Here is a 17,879-nt window from a genome sequence, read left to right on the forward strand (position 1 = left end):
GCTACAAAATGCTTCCAAAGACTTTTGTTGAAGGTATCTGAATGCTTCAGTGTAAACACTGTGTGCTGAAGTTCAGAGAAAAGCACAGTAAAATGACAACAAATGCAGATTTAAACTGCACAGTGATGCCTCCTAGAAGTGAAGTTAGAGGAAATGCAAGTTTTGTAAATAGGCAAAAGCAGCAATTTTTTTTGGACAAAATAAAGAACTCCAACAGAATTAGAGATGCAAAACACCATATATTCCAAAACAGGATGAATGTACATCAAACAACAGTACATTATAAATTAGAGACAGACAGTCTGAAACACTATTGTATGGTTGAACACGATTAAAGAAATCAAAAAGATCCATAAGTAATAAATACAAAAAGAAAACTGAATTAAATAAGATGTACCTTAATATGCATACTACAGTGTGCCCAACTACAAACACAAAACTTTTATTCTCTAATGTTGTAACACTGAGGGATCCAAAAGACATCGATGGAAATTCCCTATAAATTGCATTGTAAAGAAATATATTCAAAATTCAATGGAATAGGAATTAATGAATTCAGCATGCACCCTCAAGCAACAATTTTATATTCAGATCAAACAAGCAACTTTCAGCCCCTGTATTTGATGCATAACAATTTCAAAAATATGCATTAAAAAGTGCAACTATAAAACATTTTCTAGCACATGTACATATGGCTCAGTCTTCTCTAGGAGAAAGAAAATCAGAATCCATGGTCACAGGAGGTCAGTAGTGTCAATATTACAAACCCCAAACCAAAACATATGCTCAACAGAATGAGCAGTCTTCTTTTTCCCCCAAGAAAATTATGAGTTTGAGATTTCTTGGTAAGGCACACGTCATAAGTCAGACGCTTTGCTTGGAAGTATTAGAACAGACTGTAAGACTAATATAACATACACATCGTCTTGCTGCATAGCTAGTTTCCTCTTTGTATATCACCAGATTTTTAAATGGGAAAATAAAATTGCTTTTTACAAACTTGAGTTAACAGTTGAAACATCACTATCAGGCACAGTAAACTATATGCAAAGTTCAAATTTTCTAATGGTTCCATTACCAAGGCTTTGTTAGCAGCATTTGTGGAGAGCTGACAGACCATGTACCAATGTTCTGTGCATGCTGTGCACCAAGATGTTTTTATTTATGAATGCAGATAGCTTTTAACTAATCCATCTTTTTAAAAAAAGTCAAAATGTTATCCAATTCTTTAAAAAAAATCTAAAGCTAGCCAAAAGCCTCAATTACTTCATAAAAACCACCTGGAATTCAACCAAAAAAAATCCCCTTCACCTAAACAAATGTACAAAATGAATAGCAAATATTTTAGCAGCCCAATTGTACTGAAATGTTACATTTGCTGTATTTACATTAAAAAACAATTGAGGCTATCTACCGAGCCTAATATCAAACAAATGAATACTGGCCCATTACCTATCTCAAAACAAAACTGCCTAGAATTTTACTTCTACATACAATTCTTCCCCAGGGTACAGGGCTAGTCCATTAATAGACAGCATCCGGTCACTAGTGCAGTATATACAAATTGCCATTCCTACACACTATCCTTGGTCATTGTCATCTCTTGAAATTCACGTTAGATAATGCTAAAGTAGTAAATCCACCAAATTCTTCCAACGTCTCATACACTTGTTGACTTCCATTTGTACTTAACAATCACAGTTCTGTTCATTCTGTCTTGCTCTCAAAACAGAAATTTAGTGCATTTCATCATTGTAAATTGAATAATTTTGAATTACTTGTAGCAAAAGTTTATTTTCAGCCTATTTGAAACTTCCCAATACCATTGGTCCTAGTCAAATAACAAATCATAAAACGAGTAGAGAAGCTCAATTCTCAAAGACAGAAAAGGATTACTGAAATTAAAAATCAAAATGCAATAACCTTCCTCACAGAACTAAAAGTACAATGAAATTAATTTAAAATGCGCATTAAAGTGGCCAGATTAAAAAGGGGCAAGTTCAGTAAATGGGTAGTTTTCAACAGAATTATTGATTTAACCTATCATCTACACAATCTGGAAAACTGAACTAAACATTTTAAATGTTGCAGAACAAAGTGTCTAAAAATGGTAAATTCACTGACTTTCACCCAATACAACAGATTTAAGTATAGCTGTGGCAAGCATTACTTATGAGTATATTAAAGCTTGAACTGTTAATATACATTCAATCAGGAAACAAAGGTATAGCAGTTGTGCTAATGGGACAATACAATCAATAGATAAGCTGCAGGAAAGATGCACTGATTTTAATTAAAATCAATTATGACTAGAACATAGCTGCACTTATACATCTTGCCCCTCAGCAATCTATCAACAAGGTCTTAGCGATAACTTTATCAAGAGCATTCTCCAATAATAAATGAGCTGAGACTGAATAATTTAGGATTACAGTACTTGCCATACAGTGTATAATTAAGAACACTAAACCCCATAGTGAAGGGTGGGACTGATTTAACAATAAAAAAAATCCCATTGCCTCTAGCACCCTAGTATGCCAAATATGCAGGTTTATGTAAAATAAAACCTCAAATAATCTTAACATTGAACTCATTTGGGTTCATTTTGAAAACAAAAATGAAAACATCAGCTAGTTAGAATACCTTCAATGTTGTCAGTTGCCTGCAAGAAAGTGTATAGCATGCAATCTGAGGATTTTGATTTGTTTAACTCAATTTTATTTTAAGGCTGGTGCTAATATTCAATTAGACATATGTTTAGTTATACATCTCCAGTCAACGTGATTGTTTTTCAGAATCCGTTGAATTCCAGCTTGTAGGACGACCAAAACGAAACTGTGCTGTGACACACATTGGGATGATTATAAGGTACTGCTTCAGTTCCTGAATCAATATTCCACCTGCGGAAGGGGAGGCCCAAAAGGTCATCTCTCAGATGTTGAAGGCTAAACCTAAACAGAAGTCTCTGGAAACTTGCATAATGCAAATGAAATTACAGGACATTTCTTACAACAGTGCATCTTGCCTCTCCATTTCAAAGCCAAAACCCTTCCTGCTTTGGCCTTGCATGCATACTAGTGAAACACTGGGGTTTAAATTGAGCAAGGAAGCAAAACAATACAATATACACAGGTCTTTTCAAATTATGCAAATTTAAACAATGGTTCAGAATTTTCACTGTGTTGTTAAATTTGTGCATACAAATATTTCTGAATCATTAGTTGACTGGAGATGACCCAGCAATTGTCTAGTTGCAATCTACCATGTTTAATTTTGAAAAGATTCCCATGTCATATTCCAATAGTGCATTATTTGTTGAGTAGAGCGCATTTATGGTAAGATAATCCAACACTCTGCTGTGTCATTTCAGAGTGCCGTGTAAGGGACACTTATTTAAATGCATCTTCCAACACATTTATAATTTTCACAATATTAAATAATCAAGGTCCTGCTGCACAGAACTCTAAAGCAACCAGTTTTCAAACAAAATATTTACTAAATGTTACAAACCAAGCATAAAAGGGTACCCAACTTAAGTATTGCTTGCCACAGCTGTGCAACCAAAGACCAAATGGAATATAAAGAGACTATTGGAAGACTGATGCTAGAAGCATTACTACAGGTTATACAATTTATTGCTCATTTTTCAATGTAAAGAGAAAGGTCAATAACAGTTATACAATTTCCCAGAAATGTCAATATCAGGTACCAAAATCCATTTTCATTTTGAACAATTTATAAACAAAAAAATGGCCCCCAACTCAATTATTAGTGCCAAGCAATGTAGTTATTGCAAAAAACAGGAACACTAGACAATTCAAACATTATAATTTCAAGTTCATAATCAAAATGGAATACAAGGCATTTTGTTTGCATTTGTGTATATATAGTTTCTGCTTACAACTGTGTTTGAACAGAACAAAAGATGTAATCCAAAAGTGAATAGTAGTGTTCTATAAATGTAGAAATCACAGCTTATTTGGTGTGGATCTTGAACTCAGGCATTGTTAGATTTCATCTGTGGGCCAGCGAGTTGCCCCCAAAAATCAACTTGGATGCAGAAAGAACATTTCATTCACAGCTTCCAACAGATCTAAGGTCAAGAATATACAAAAGAGTCATTAGAAAACACATTTGAACAACCAGAACTATCAGACAATTGAAAGTTTGCAATTGACCTTTTAATGACTGTTCTGAAAGTTGGTAGAACCATCTTCTTCCTCAGCAGTAACCTTTGCTTAAAAAAAGTCTTTAAGGTTGTGATTTAGAAATGAAACACTTTTTCCAAAAAAATTAGAAGAGTTATTAAGAATCATGTGCTCCAAGTCTCAACCACATAAATGTGGAGGTCTTGTCCAATGAACCCTCTGCATAAATCTTGTTTTTTTATATATAAAAAGAAAAGCATCAAAACCCAAAATGTTAATATTCTAATGTAGTAGGTAGTACATCTACTGGAGGATAAAAAAGTTAGCGAACCATATTAAATCAAAGTCAATTTTTTTTTAAGAAGCTAAACGTTATTCAAAGCAACAGGTTTCCCCCACTGAATGTCAACTTTTATACAACTTTTCAACCGTGCATGTTTTTTCCTCTCACTATTCCACATTGCAATAGTGACAACACTTCTAAAGTATTCCTTTAGCTGAGAAGTGCTTGAAGACATGTGTGGTCATGAAAAGCACTAAGTACAAGTTGTTTTTTCCCTGATTTGTACAAAACAGTGATTCCGTCCCAGTATTCTGAATGACAAGATCTATCGAACTATAGCGTTGTAATTGATAGGAGTAAAACCTTAATGCTTTTCAACATTTTTTTTTCTTGCTAGCCAGTTTGACTCCACTCTTTGCCTGTTCCCCTGTAACACAACTCCCATGCCAACCACACATGTACAAAGCAAGTTATCTGAACATTAATTATCCAAATTTCAGATTATCCAAACAAGATCTCATGGTCCCGGAGTTTGAGATCAGAAACTGGACTGTCACTACCTGCAGAAACTCTTTCCAAGATAGTCTGCCCACCAGTGAACTCAGCAACTTCGCTCCTGCTCTGCCTCTGTTACTTATATGTTAAAATGAGAAGCAGAAGGAAAATAAAATGATTGGAGATAAATTTAACAGTATAGGATCTGGTTCTCTAGCTCCTATAACGGGTTTCCAGAAGGGAGTGGAACAGCTGCGCAAGGACCCAGAAATAGATGATGTTGCACTCACTTTGTGCCTGGGCCCTAGGATTGTTTGTGAGACACTGCAGTTTCCAACTGGCAGCAGTGGAGGAAGCGCAGGGCTGGTGATTGCTAAGGGGAGAGACCAGAAGGTGAAGAAACAAAGGGAGGAGGAGAGGAAGTGGCGGCCTTGGAGGTCTGGTTGAAAAGGCTGGATGCGGCAGCTCACTATACACCAGAGGGAGGTCTTCCCACCAGCTAAAGTGCCTCTGTTGGGTGCAAGTGTTTAAGTATTAAATTAATTCAACCTCCTGTTCATGTTAACTTGATTTAAAATTCTTACCAGATTATGATTGGTTATCCGAACATTCAATTATCCGAACAAAATATGCCCCGCCCGTATCGTATGGATAATAGAGGTTGCCCTGTACCCAGTTCAGTCTCAAATATTATATATAACCCAACCTTCACTGCTTTTGGGAGGGAGAGGCATTTTCTAGAGATTAATGACAGTCTTAGAAGAACTCTATCCTATTGTTTTATATGGGAGACCCTTAATTTCTGTTGATACAAAGTTTGAAACGGCTCTTTGTCAGAAACAAAGTGACTTCTGAAGAAGCGTCACATTGAACCTCAAACCTTTGCTAACTAAAAATGCTTAGAATTTTAAAACATGTTTTGTCCACAGATGCTACCAGACTGGAGTTTCAGCAACATCTATTCCTATTTCAGAGCTCCAGCATCCCTTCTTTTGAAATTGCTCCATTGTTTGTTTTGAATTCTTTTACTGGATGTGGTCATAGTTGGTTTGATAGCAGTTATTGCACAACAGTACGAGGCTGAGTAGGTAATGGTGAGCCACCTTCTTGAATCACTACAGTCCCTTGTAGTGTAGGGACACCACAATGCTGTCTGGAAAGGACTTCAGGATGCTAACAGTGACAATAAAGGAGTGATGATCTATTTCCAATTTAGGAAGACATGTGGCTTCTAGAAGCACTTGCCATGTGGTGATGTTCTTCTTGTCCTCACCCTTCTAAGTGAGAGAGAATATAGATTTGGAAGGTATTATCAGAAAGAGGCTTGCTGAGTTGCTGCAGATGGTACACACTTGTGTATAAGTGTTGATGGTGAAGGGACTGAAATATTGAAGGTGGTGGATGTGGTGCCAGTCAAGTGGGCTGCTTTGTCCTGGATGGCATCCAGCTTCTTGAATGAGCATCACTCATTTAGGCAACTGGAATGTACCAGGGAACCTAGATTATCTGAACGAGATGGGCAGGCACTGTTTCGTTCGGATAATCGATTAAATGCCTTTCCTCTGGGGCTCGGAGCTTTTAAAGTCTGCTCCCCACTCAGGAGACTACAGCAACACAGCGAGTCAGCCCTTACCCCCAACACCCTCCCCCCTACCCACCTGGCACCGCTCCCTGACCCCCAAACACGTCACCGTCCAGCACTGCCCCCGCTTCCGCCCCCTCTCCGGGGCAGCCGAACTGGACACCAACAATAAGACTACAGCTGCTGCCTTTGTGAGGCAAGTCTCCAAATAACGTGCGCGCACACACACACACACACACAAACTTGACTGCAACTTTTTCACAGGTTCCACCTCTGCCCTGTATAGGACAATGTTGGTCAGATTATCTGGAGGGGAGGGGGGTTTAAACTGTACACCCCTGTGTAGAACTCCAGGGAAAGTGTGGGGAGACAGAGAGGGCGTGAGGTCAGTCATTTGGAGATAGTGCCTGTTCAATCACTGTAAACAAAAGACAAGATCACTGTTGGAAACATGTCTTTGATATAACGCTTTTCTCGGGACCTCGAGATCTCCTTCGGTTAATCCGATTTTCGGATAATTGGTATTCGGATAACTGAGGTTCCTCTGTATTTCATCAGTCTTTTGATTTATGCCTTGTAGATGGTGGGCAGGCTTTGAGGAGTCAGAAAGCAGATTAGTTGAACTGCTCTATTTATATGGCTGCTCCACTTCAGTTTCTGGTCAATGGTAACCCATAGGATGTTGAGAGTGGAACATTCAGTGATGGAAATCCCAATGAATGTCAAGGGGCAATGGTTGGTTCTCTCTTACTGGAGACATGCATTGCCTGGCACTGAAGTGGCAAGTATTATTTGTGCCATACATAGCTCAAATCATAATCTTATTCCAGATCTTGTAGCATATAGACCGTTTCAGGAGAAGGAGTCATGAATAGTGCTGGAACATTACACAATCACAATCATATCTGACCTTATGATAGAAGAAAAGTTATCCATGAAACAGCTGATGAGGAAAGTATTAATTTTGAGGAATCCCTGCAGTTATCTCCTGGGACTGAAAGGACTGACCTACAATCACCACAACCATCCTCCTCCATGCTAGGTAGGACTCCAGCCAGCAAGTGTTTCCAAGTTCCTACTGATTAGTTTTGCTAGGACTTCAACACTATTAGCTAGCTTTTCACATATCTAACATAGGCAATAGTTAGTGGGTGCATATTTGCGTGAGCTATTAGCGAAGTCAATGTCATTTAGCTTTAACTACCAAGCAATTTACTTGGCAAGTCTTAGGAGTAATGCAGCTAAAATTGGGAGTTAAATTTAAATTTTATACAAACGTTTCAGATATTGTGTTGTCAAAAGCTAGCTTAAAGAAGTTGTTCAAGTGCACTGGCAATTCTAAGACAAACAGAATGTTAACAACATACAATAGATGAGAAAATCTTTGCAGATACTGCATTAGAGGCTGCTCAGTTGATTGCTGTAACATAGTGACTGACAAGACCAAAAAAAAAAATCAGATAAAAACAATTTCATCTGTTCAAGGGAGTAAAGGTGGTTTTGGTTTGAGCCAGGGGCGATACCTGCAATTCAATGCTGTAATGTTTCAAAGTGAGTAAGCAATAACCTTGGGCCAGACATTAGACATCAGGGCTCACATCTCCCAAAGGTTTCTCTAAATAACGTCTACTAGGTGATTAAAAAAATTGAAAACAGTCTACCCATACAAGGTAATGGTTAATTCAGCAAGCTAGCGGAGAGCAAAAAGAACTGAAGACCAGAGTAGTCGATTCCAGTGAGGTTAACTTAAGGGTTAGGATAAGGAGCATTTAATCACAACTAAAACTGCAAATTACCAATTAGGATTTTGCAAAGTTGGAGAAGAAATTTATCTGCAAAGAAAACAGCAATCATGTTTCTATGCTACTTATTGATAACCTATCTATTCACAATTCTGCATTCATTTTTCACCTATAGCATTTCTCGCTTAATAACCTTTTATAGGCTGAACTGACTACATCACACCATTCTTCTAAAGGGAGAAAATGACAAAAATTGACAAACCATTTTTTGCTAACACTCAAATCTTAAATGCAATTCATGATAACCATTTAAAGTATAAACAAACATCAGAAAAAGTGCTTGAAACTTTGGTAATCAGTGTGCTAGAGAACCCATCACACAAAATAAAGTAGTGGTCAAAGGGGTTATTTATAACATTAAAATCTAATGGTTTCATATAATTTTCAACAGCACCATTTAATTTTCTATTGTCATGTTCATACCTTCTCCATAATCATAAACCTCTATATCCACTGTTCTGTTTTACCCAGGTCGTTCTCCTATAACACACGTTTCATTGATGCAAATTCACTACAACACAACTGACAATTAAGGAACACTTTCTAAAGCAAAAACTTTTACAGCATGCATTGTTTATAACAGGATTCTGGTCCCATTAGTTTAAAAGGTGCTGCTATTACGCAACTTTCTTATAACATTGGATTGCATGAGAAGGGAACTACCGCAGTATCGCAGAACTGACTGTATTCAGGAAAGCTGACTCCATGATCACAGACAGCTGTACTCTAAAATGGTGTTTCTAAATGTTTCTTTCATGTCTGTAAATTTTATATGTTGTAATATTTCTATTACTTTCATCGGCCTGTGCTTACCCGTGGTTAATTTTCCACTCTTACCGCATTGCCAATGGCTTATGCACCTCTTTCCTCATCTCTAAAATTCAACTCAACTTGACAGTATCCGCAGACTACTTTCAGGTTCAATCCCGTTCCTCTCAAGGCACTTGTCCAAAAAGGTTTGTCAAACAGCTTAGTAAACAAACTACAAATCCTGTCGAAATACTTGCATAAAGTATTTTCAAATATATAATCATTTCTAACTTGCAATCCTTTGAAAAACTTAGCCTAGCAGAAAAGCCAAGTCAATATGTAGCTTAAGTTATAAATTTTGATTTCCTGACTGGTTAGATTGTGCCTTTATTTCATAGATGCAGTGCAACAAATTTGCTTTGATACAGTCATTACATTACCAGTTGGACCTTCATTACAGGGGTTGTGGTTTAACCTATTTGCAAGAAATTTATGTATTCCTTGCAGTCACATATTTACCTTATTCCACTGACAGGTTTCATTGGGTCATGTATTCTTCCTTGTCTAAAGATCCACTATGAGGGTGACTAATGCTCCTTTTTTGTGACATACTGTTAGAGTGCTGCAGGTACTGGAAAGGTCTTTTCCCTGTATAAAATTCAAAATAAAACATAAGTTAAAAAGAAAAATTCCCCTTTCTTAATAAAATGTATGCTGAACCTAGTCATTTACAGCAAAGCATACACAATGTACAAGAACTCAAATGTATCAAAATAAGACTGCAATTGACCAGAATTTAACCTGTTTGAACATGACTTTTTCTCAACATCCCTCCCAACTTCACCCGAACGTGCCACAGAAACCAACAAATTGCAAACAATGACCAAACTAGTTAGATAACAACAGTCTCTGCATTGATAAAGATTTATTTTTGTGCACAGACTGTTTATATTATTATGGTGGCGTAGAAATGTACTGTACCTTTAAGAGAGTGAAGCACTCAGAGGCACAGAGTGCTGGAGAAGTTACATTGTAACATTTGGTCCAGCAGCTAGTGTAGCTGGTTGCCTGGATGTAAAAAACAAATTCAAATTTGGCCAGTTTAAATTATACCCCCAAAAATGTACCAAACTCCACTCAAGTTTGAATTTAATATCTTGACAAAAAAAAGCCAATGATACATCCAATACCTTGGGAGGTATAAGACCGGGAAAACTTGAACAGTTGAAAGAGAACTGCCAAGCCACCAACCTGTATAGACTGCCCAAAACATAGCTCTCTTAAAAGGTACCTTTATCAGTCAATGACCTGTGAAACAGAAATCCCCAAGAAGAAGAAAAGCTACAGAGGAAGATTCGACAGCTGCCTAGTTTTTGAAATTTGATTTTTTTGGCGGGGTTTCATTGGACTATTATAGAAGGGAAAGTAAAAGATAGGTTAGAGGAAAGAGTTGTCAATAATTGTTAGTGAATTATTTGCTATTATACTTTAAGAAATAAAGCTGTTAATTTTTTACTTTAAACTGTTCTCGACCTCTCAAATTTTCACAGATTATTGCACGGGATAAATCTTGTGTTGCTGGTTTCAAATTAGCAGAGGGGGCTTGTCATTGGGACTTGAACTGGCTTAGACAGATGTGGAGGGTACAAAAAATCCTAGATTTAAACACTTACAGGTTAGTGTCCTGAATCTTTAAATAAAACACAGGTAAGACAATTTGTTTAATCAACCACAAGTCACCAAAATTAAAAGTTAGAGAAGTGGCCCTTAAAATTGCTGAAGAGGTTCTGGAATTTGAAGATGATTCTCAAAATATGCCAAGAAAGTTTAGAAGAAAAAGGCCATACTTTTAGTATTAGATTTGGTTTTAACCAAGGACAAAAGTAAAGCTGAAATTTTAAGGGAGTTATTCAAACACTTAGATGTGTCAGAGAAACAGAAGTGCAGTAGAGGTAGAAAATCCTAAATTATAAAAAGAGAAAAATGGAGTTAGAAGATGGAGAGAAAATGAAAGACAGAAGATTCTGAGCGGAGCAAAAAGAGAGAATTTGAACTTGAGAAGTTGAGACTTAGCAGTCAAGTTAACAGGGTGGAGATTAAAACAGAAGGTAGTGATATATAAGTAAATATGTCAAAACTCTGCCACATTTTGATGAGAAAAATGTTGAAGCCTTCTTCATTTCATTTGAAAAATTGGAGTGGTCTGAGGATTTACAGGAAATGATAGTTCAGACTAAACTGGTAGGTAGAGCTAGTGAGGTATTTGCCGCACTGTCAGATGAGGGATCAAGAGGTTATGAAACAGGCTATTTTAAGCACTTATGAATTGGTTTGGAAGCATATAGACAACAGTTCAGAAACACAAAAGGAGGAACCAAGTCAGACTTATGTTCAGTTCAAAAGACTTAAGCATATCATTTTGATAGATGGGCGCACGTTTGAAAATAGATAGGAACTTTAAGGCAGTACGAGAGACGTATTCTGCTCGAGTTTAAAAACTCACTTCCAGAGATGGTAAGAATTAATGTGGAGGAACAAAGTTTAGGAAGTGAGAAGGGCAACAGAACTAGCAGATGAACATTTATTGGTGCATATTTGGCCCAGTGAGGGATAGGTTGGGAGAAGGGGAGATCCTACGCTACGAAACCAGGAGTAAAGAACACTGGTAACAATTTACCACATGATATAAAAGAAGCCCAAGAAAGGGAAGGTGGGGGGGGTGAAGAAGAGGTGAAAGCCATCATGTGTTTCTACTGTGGTAAAGTGGAACATCTAAAGTCAGTGCTGGTCGTTAAAGAAAGGCACTGTGGGAAAAGATGTGGTAAAAGCAGCTAAGCCAGTGGCATTAGTGAATGTAGTAAAAGGAGACCCCAAGAAGAGCCGAGGAGCTGCAGGACAGCGCACAGCCTAGGCAGGGGCTGGGTATGCAGTTGGTACCTGATCTCTACAAAGAATTCACCTCTGTGGGTAAAGTTTACTCAAAGAATTGGGGAGAAGGACAAGAGGAGATAATTTTGGGAGATACAGGATCTATCCAGTCACTTTCTGAGCGAATGTGCCCACTTTCTGATCTGTTACCAGATAGTGAGATAATTTGTGGGATAGATGGACAGAAATTTGGCATTTCCCCATGTAAGATCAGGTTGGAGTGCCAACTTAAGACTGGAGAAGTTACAGAGGGAGTGATTGTGGTGATGTCCAAGGAAGACCAAGAAACTGAGTTAGAACAGAAATATCCTGGTATTTTCCCAGACTGTGGTAACAAGATGCCACTATCATAAGTTACAGCATGTAGTGAAAAGTAAAGAGAGGGGTGAAGGAGTTGAGATTCAGTTAGTGGATACCCTGTTTGACGTAATGGTGCAAGAAAAACTTGAACAGAGAGGGTCAGACAGAAGTGTTTAGTCCTGAAAGGCTAAGGGAATTGTAAGGGAATGGGCCGATGTGCACAAGATTGTGTTGCTGGTAGCATACAGACAGGAGGTGTTACAAGTAGCAAATTAACTATCTGTAGGTGGTCACCTAGGGGGATGAAAGACTCAGGCTAAAGGTACAAAAACATTTTTATTGGCCTAGAATGCACAAGGATGTGGTTAACTTTTGCCGTATGTGTCATATAAGTCAAATGGTAGGCAAGCCACAGGCAGTAATAAAACCAGCAACTTTGTTGCCATTTTCCACATTTGAAGAACCTTTAACGTGGGTTATAATTGATTGTGTAGGTCCCCTCCCGAGAACAAAAAGTGGAACCAGTACTTGTTAACCATAATGATTGTGTCTACCAAATTTCCGGAGGCAATTCCATTATGGAGTATCAAGGCAAAAAAGGGTAGTAGAGGAGTTAGTAGCTTTCTTCACACGGTATGGGCTACCCGGAGAGATCGAGTCAGACCAAGGGTCAAATTTTACTGCTAGGCTGTTTGAGGTGATCAGCTTAAGTATACAGCACTTTAAATCAAGTTCGTATCATGAATCCCAGGAAACTTTAGAAAGCTGGCATCAGACCTTGAAGACCATGTTGAGAGCATACTGTTAGGATTACCCGCACGATTGGGATACAGGTGTTTACTCTTTGCCATTAGACATATCCAAACAAATCTATTCAGTCATGAAGTGAGAGACCCTTTGAAATTAATTAAAGAAAATTGACAGGACCAAAGTCAGAGATCTCGCACTTAGATTATGTATCGGAGGGGAGGGAGAGATTAAATTGAGTAGATGAGTTAGCCAAACAGCACCTAAAGAGGGCAGTGTAGAATGAAGCAGGTGGCAGATAAAAGCTCTGAGACTCTGACATTTTCCTGAGGGGATGGTGTGTTAGTACTGTTAGCAATGATAGGAGATCCCTTCAAAGTCAGATTTAGTGGTCCCTATCAAATTGAGAAAGTGTTGAGTCAGGTAAACTATCTAGTAAAGATGCCAGATAGGAAAAAAGGCATTGGGTATGTCACATGAACATGTTGGAAACCGTATTATACTAGAGAGGAAGAACCAGAGAAACAGGTATTAGTTACTGCCCCATAGAGTGAGGAATCAAATTCGGAGGATGTGGATTTTGACGTGCCTCAAAATAGATTTTAAAAATGAAGCAGTCCTTGAGCAGTGGGATAGGTTAGTAAACTATCTAGCTGTCTCACGAGCATAGAACGCAGTTGAAAGATTTGTTCCTACAATATGAGGACATATGGAAGAATCAGATGGGGAGGACTAAAGCTATTGTATATGAAGTAGATGTATGGAATATTGCTCTGATAAAACACCCATATCAGCTTAATCCTTTCAAAGCCAGGTAGGTCCAGGTGGTGGTGGAGATCATGCTCAATGAGGACCTCATCGAACCAAGCCAGAGCAAGTGGGGCTCACCGATCACCTTAGTTACCAAACTGGACAGGACTCAAGTGATTCTGCATGGATTATTGGAAGGTCAATGCTGTTACAAAATCAGACTCCCACCCAAATCCTAGATTGGAGGACTGTTTTGAAAAAGTCTGACAAGCCAGTTACATCACCAAGCTGGACTTAATGCATGGTTGCTGGTAGGTACCTTTATCAGAGAAGGCAAAATAAATTTCTGTGTTTGTAACCCCAAATGGGCTATATCAGTTTAAAGCGATGCCCTTTGGAATGAAAAGTGCACCCGCCTCATTCCAAAGACTCATGAACAGAGTTGTGGCTGGGTTAACAAACTGTGCAGTCTATTTGTTAGATGTAATGATCTTTAGATGGTCTTGGAAAGATCACATGGTACAGCTGGCAGAGCTCTTTGAATGACTACGAGAAGCACAACTGGTGATAAACTTAAATAAAACCGAATTGGCGAAAGCAGAGGTGACATTCTTGGGACATAACAATGGTCATGGAAGATTGACTCCATGGAACGCAAAGACAAAGACCATTGAAGAATTTCCATGACTAACGTCGAACAAAGAGGTGCTTTGATTATTAGGACTCAGCAGATTCTATCGAAAATTTGTTCCAAACTTCAGCGGTGTAGTGGCACCATTAACTGATCTGCTGAAGAACACCACAAAGTTTCTGCAGACAGAACAATGCCAGGAGGCATTCGATAATTTGAAAGCCAATTTAACCACCAAACCAGTTTTAGTTACAAACTTTTCAAAACCTTTAATCTGCTGTTGATGCTAGTAACATAGGATTTGGAGCTGTACTCCTACAGGAAGATGAGGATGGGATTTAACTGCCAGTTGGTTACTTTTTGAAGAAGCTCAACATCCACCAGAGAAAATAATCCACAATCGAAAAAGAACTACTGTGTTTGGTACTAGCCTTACAACATTTTAATGTGTGTGTCACGAACAATATGTTGGGAGATGATTGTGTACATGGATCACAGTCTGCTTACATTCTTAGAACGCTTTAAAGATAAGAATGAGACTATTTCATTGGAATCTTATGTTACAGACTTTTAATTTAAAAATCGTACATGTTGTGGGCCGTAAGAATGTAATCGCAGATTTACCTGAAAGTTTAGATGTTTTATATATAAATATTGTATATATTGTATATATACATACACACACACACACAGGTTTACGGGAAAAAGTTACAGTGAACTTAGATTAAAGTTATTGGTATGTTAGGGTAATATGTTTAAAGAATAGAAAGAAAAATGAAACCATCTTTTCATTATGACGGTTCATTTCTTAAGGGGGGGATGTGTCATGAAGGTATAGAAGTCTACCATACCTTTAAGAGAGTGAAGGACTCAGAGCACACAGTGCTGGATAGTGACATTGTCACATTTGGTCCAACAACTAGAGTAGCTGGTTGTCTGAATACAAATTCAAATTTGGCCAATTAATTTAAATTATACCCCAAAAATACCAAACTCCAATCAAGTTTGAATTTAGCATCTTGACAATATTAAAAGCCAATGACACAATCCGATATTTTTGGGAGGTATAAGACCGGGAAAACTTGAACAGTTGAGAGAACTGCCAAGCCACCAACGTGTACAGACGGCCTGAAACATAGCTCTCAAAAATACCTTTATCAGTCAATGACCTGTGAAACAGAAATTCCCGAAAAAAGAAAATCTACACAGGAAGATACAAAAAGATTCAACAGCTGCCTGGTTTTTGAAATTTGAATTTTTGGTAAATTCAACTCAGGGGTTTTATCGGACTTGTATTACAGAAGGGTAAGTAAAAGATAGGTTAGAGGAAGGAGTTGTAAATAATGGTTAGTGAATTATTCTCTTATACTTTAAGAAATAAAGTTGTTAATTTTTACTTTAAACAGTTCTTGATCTCTCAAATTTTCACAGATTACTGCACAGGATAAATCTTGTGTTGCTGAATTTAAATTAACCTATTTCTAACAATATGAATGGGAAACATGTAGGACTGCATTACTGGATGTAACAGGGGTTAATGCACACATATTGAGGTCAGTGCGGCCTGGGTTAATACAGGACTAAATCCTTTGGAGACAATGCCTCCAATAGGTGCAGGTATGTGTCACAGGAGTCAATGACCTCCTTCTTCCCCAATAGCATTTAGTGGCAGTCATTATACAATTCACCCGGTCTCTGCCTTCCTCCTGCAGCATGTAATATTTCAGTAGAGATGGAACTGGGGTCTTAACTGGTCATTATTTGACCTTGTAAAGGGCCTCAAATGAGCCCTGGGGCACATGGAATACCTAATGCCTTGACTCCCTAATGTGATACAGGAGATAGGTCAGGATTGAGTGGGAAAGGTGCACACTTTGTTTTAAAAAAAAAGTCTCCCTTCAAAATGCTAGTTGGGGGCGGTAAACTCCAACCCATGAGAAAGGTTCCCAAAAATCTTTGGGATACCACAAAGGTATACAGGAAGGCCACACACACAGACCAAGTCCTGAACTACGAAAGCAACCACCCCAACACACACAAAAGAAGTTGCATCAAGACACTGTTCAAAAGGGCCACAACACACTGCAGTACACCAGAACTGCAAAAAGAGGAAGAAGAACACCTATACAATGTATTCGTCAAAAACAGATATCCGCGCAATTTCATCAACAGATGCCCAAGGAAAAGACAACGGAACGAGGACATGCTGCAACCAAAATGACTAGCCACACTACCATACATCAAGAGCATTTCCGAACTGACAGCCAGACTACTGCGACCACTAGGACTCATAACAGCACACAAACCAACAGCCACTCTCAGACAACAACTCACCAGGACGAAGGATCTGATACCCGGCATGAGCAAAACCAATGTAGTGTACAAAATCCCATGCAAGGACTGCACAAAACACTACATAGGACAAACAGGAAGACAGCTAACGATCCGCATCCATGAACACCAACTAGCCATGAAACAACATGACCAGCTATCCTTAGTAGCCACACATGAAGATGACAAGCAACATGAATTCGACTGGGACAACACTACTTTTACAGGACAAGCCAAACAGAGAACAGCCAGGGAATTCCTAGAGGCATGGCACTCATCCACAGATTCAATCAATAAGCACATTGACCTGGACCCAATATACTGAACACTGCAACGGACAGCTGGGACTGACAACCGGAAGCGGCAGATTCAAACCACTATAAATGCCGGAGGAAACATCACAGAAGCGCGTCACAGGAGGCTCCCAAGCACTGAGGATGTCACCTAGACAGGGACGAAACGTCTGCAACACAAATTCCCAGCTCGGCGAATAGAACCACAACAACGAGCACCCGAGCTACAAATCTTCTCAAACTTTGAACACGTCAAGCAAGACAAAACTTTACAATTTACACACTGGATCAGTTAACTGGATAAATGTAGCTCACTGGAAATAATATATTCAAGTTAGAAGGTCATGGGTCCTAGCTTCACCCAAGAGTTGACATAAAATCTTGGATCACATTTCAGTCCAACACAGAGGGTTGCATTAATGAGATGTTAAACCTCTAGTGGATGCAAAAAAAAATGCTGAAAAGCACAGGGAAGTTGTCCTAGTATGCTAATCAATGGTCAGCCCTCAACCAACTGAGGAGATACTGCGTTAGAGTTTACAGTACTTTGGCAGATACAGATTTGCTACCACGTTTCTCAATTTAACAAGTATTTACTATTAGAAGTTCCCAAGTAGATATTATAACTAAGTACTGAACATACATTGTTAGTCACTTAATTTTATACAACTATTAACACATTACTTTCTATTTCAATGCTGCTTTACACCAGGAGCTAAGGTTACTTTTAGTTCAGAGTTCAAGCTTAAATAGATTTTCTTAACTAATCTATTTATACACAAAATCTCAACTCTCACATGGCAATGTATCGCAGAGGTAGAACTACACCCATTAATTGC

The 17,879-nt window shown here is 38.4% G+C and overlaps 1 protein-coding gene across 9 annotated transcripts in view; it reads right to left on the bottom strand.

The window, feature by feature from the left end:
- Positions 1 to 219: 219 nt before the first annotated feature.
- Positions 220 to 17,879, bottom strand: part of znf217 (zinc finger protein 217) — a 76,729-nt gene continuing 59,069 nt past the window's right edge. For 8 of the 9 annotated variants that reach the window (XM_043710229.1, XM_043710226.1, XM_043710233.1 and 5 more), the window contains 2 exons: positions 9,580 to 9,708; positions 220 to 4,093 (listed from right to left, as the gene is read on the bottom strand). In XM_043710229.1, coding sequence (XP_043566164.1) covers positions 9,599 to 9,708 — 110 coding nt within the window. In that variant the 3' untranslated portion in view covers positions 220 to 4,093; positions 9,580 to 9,598. The remainder of the gene's footprint in view (positions 4,094 to 9,579; positions 9,709 to 17,879) is intronic. The other variant, XM_043710234.1, reaches the window with a different exon arrangement.

The sequence above is a fragment of the Chiloscyllium plagiosum genome, chromosome 20, assembly GCF_004010195.1.
Source record: "Chiloscyllium plagiosum isolate BGI_BamShark_2017 chromosome 20, ASM401019v2, whole genome shotgun sequence".
Lineage (NCBI taxonomy): Eukaryota > Metazoa > Chordata > Chondrichthyes > Orectolobiformes > Hemiscylliidae > Chiloscyllium > Chiloscyllium plagiosum.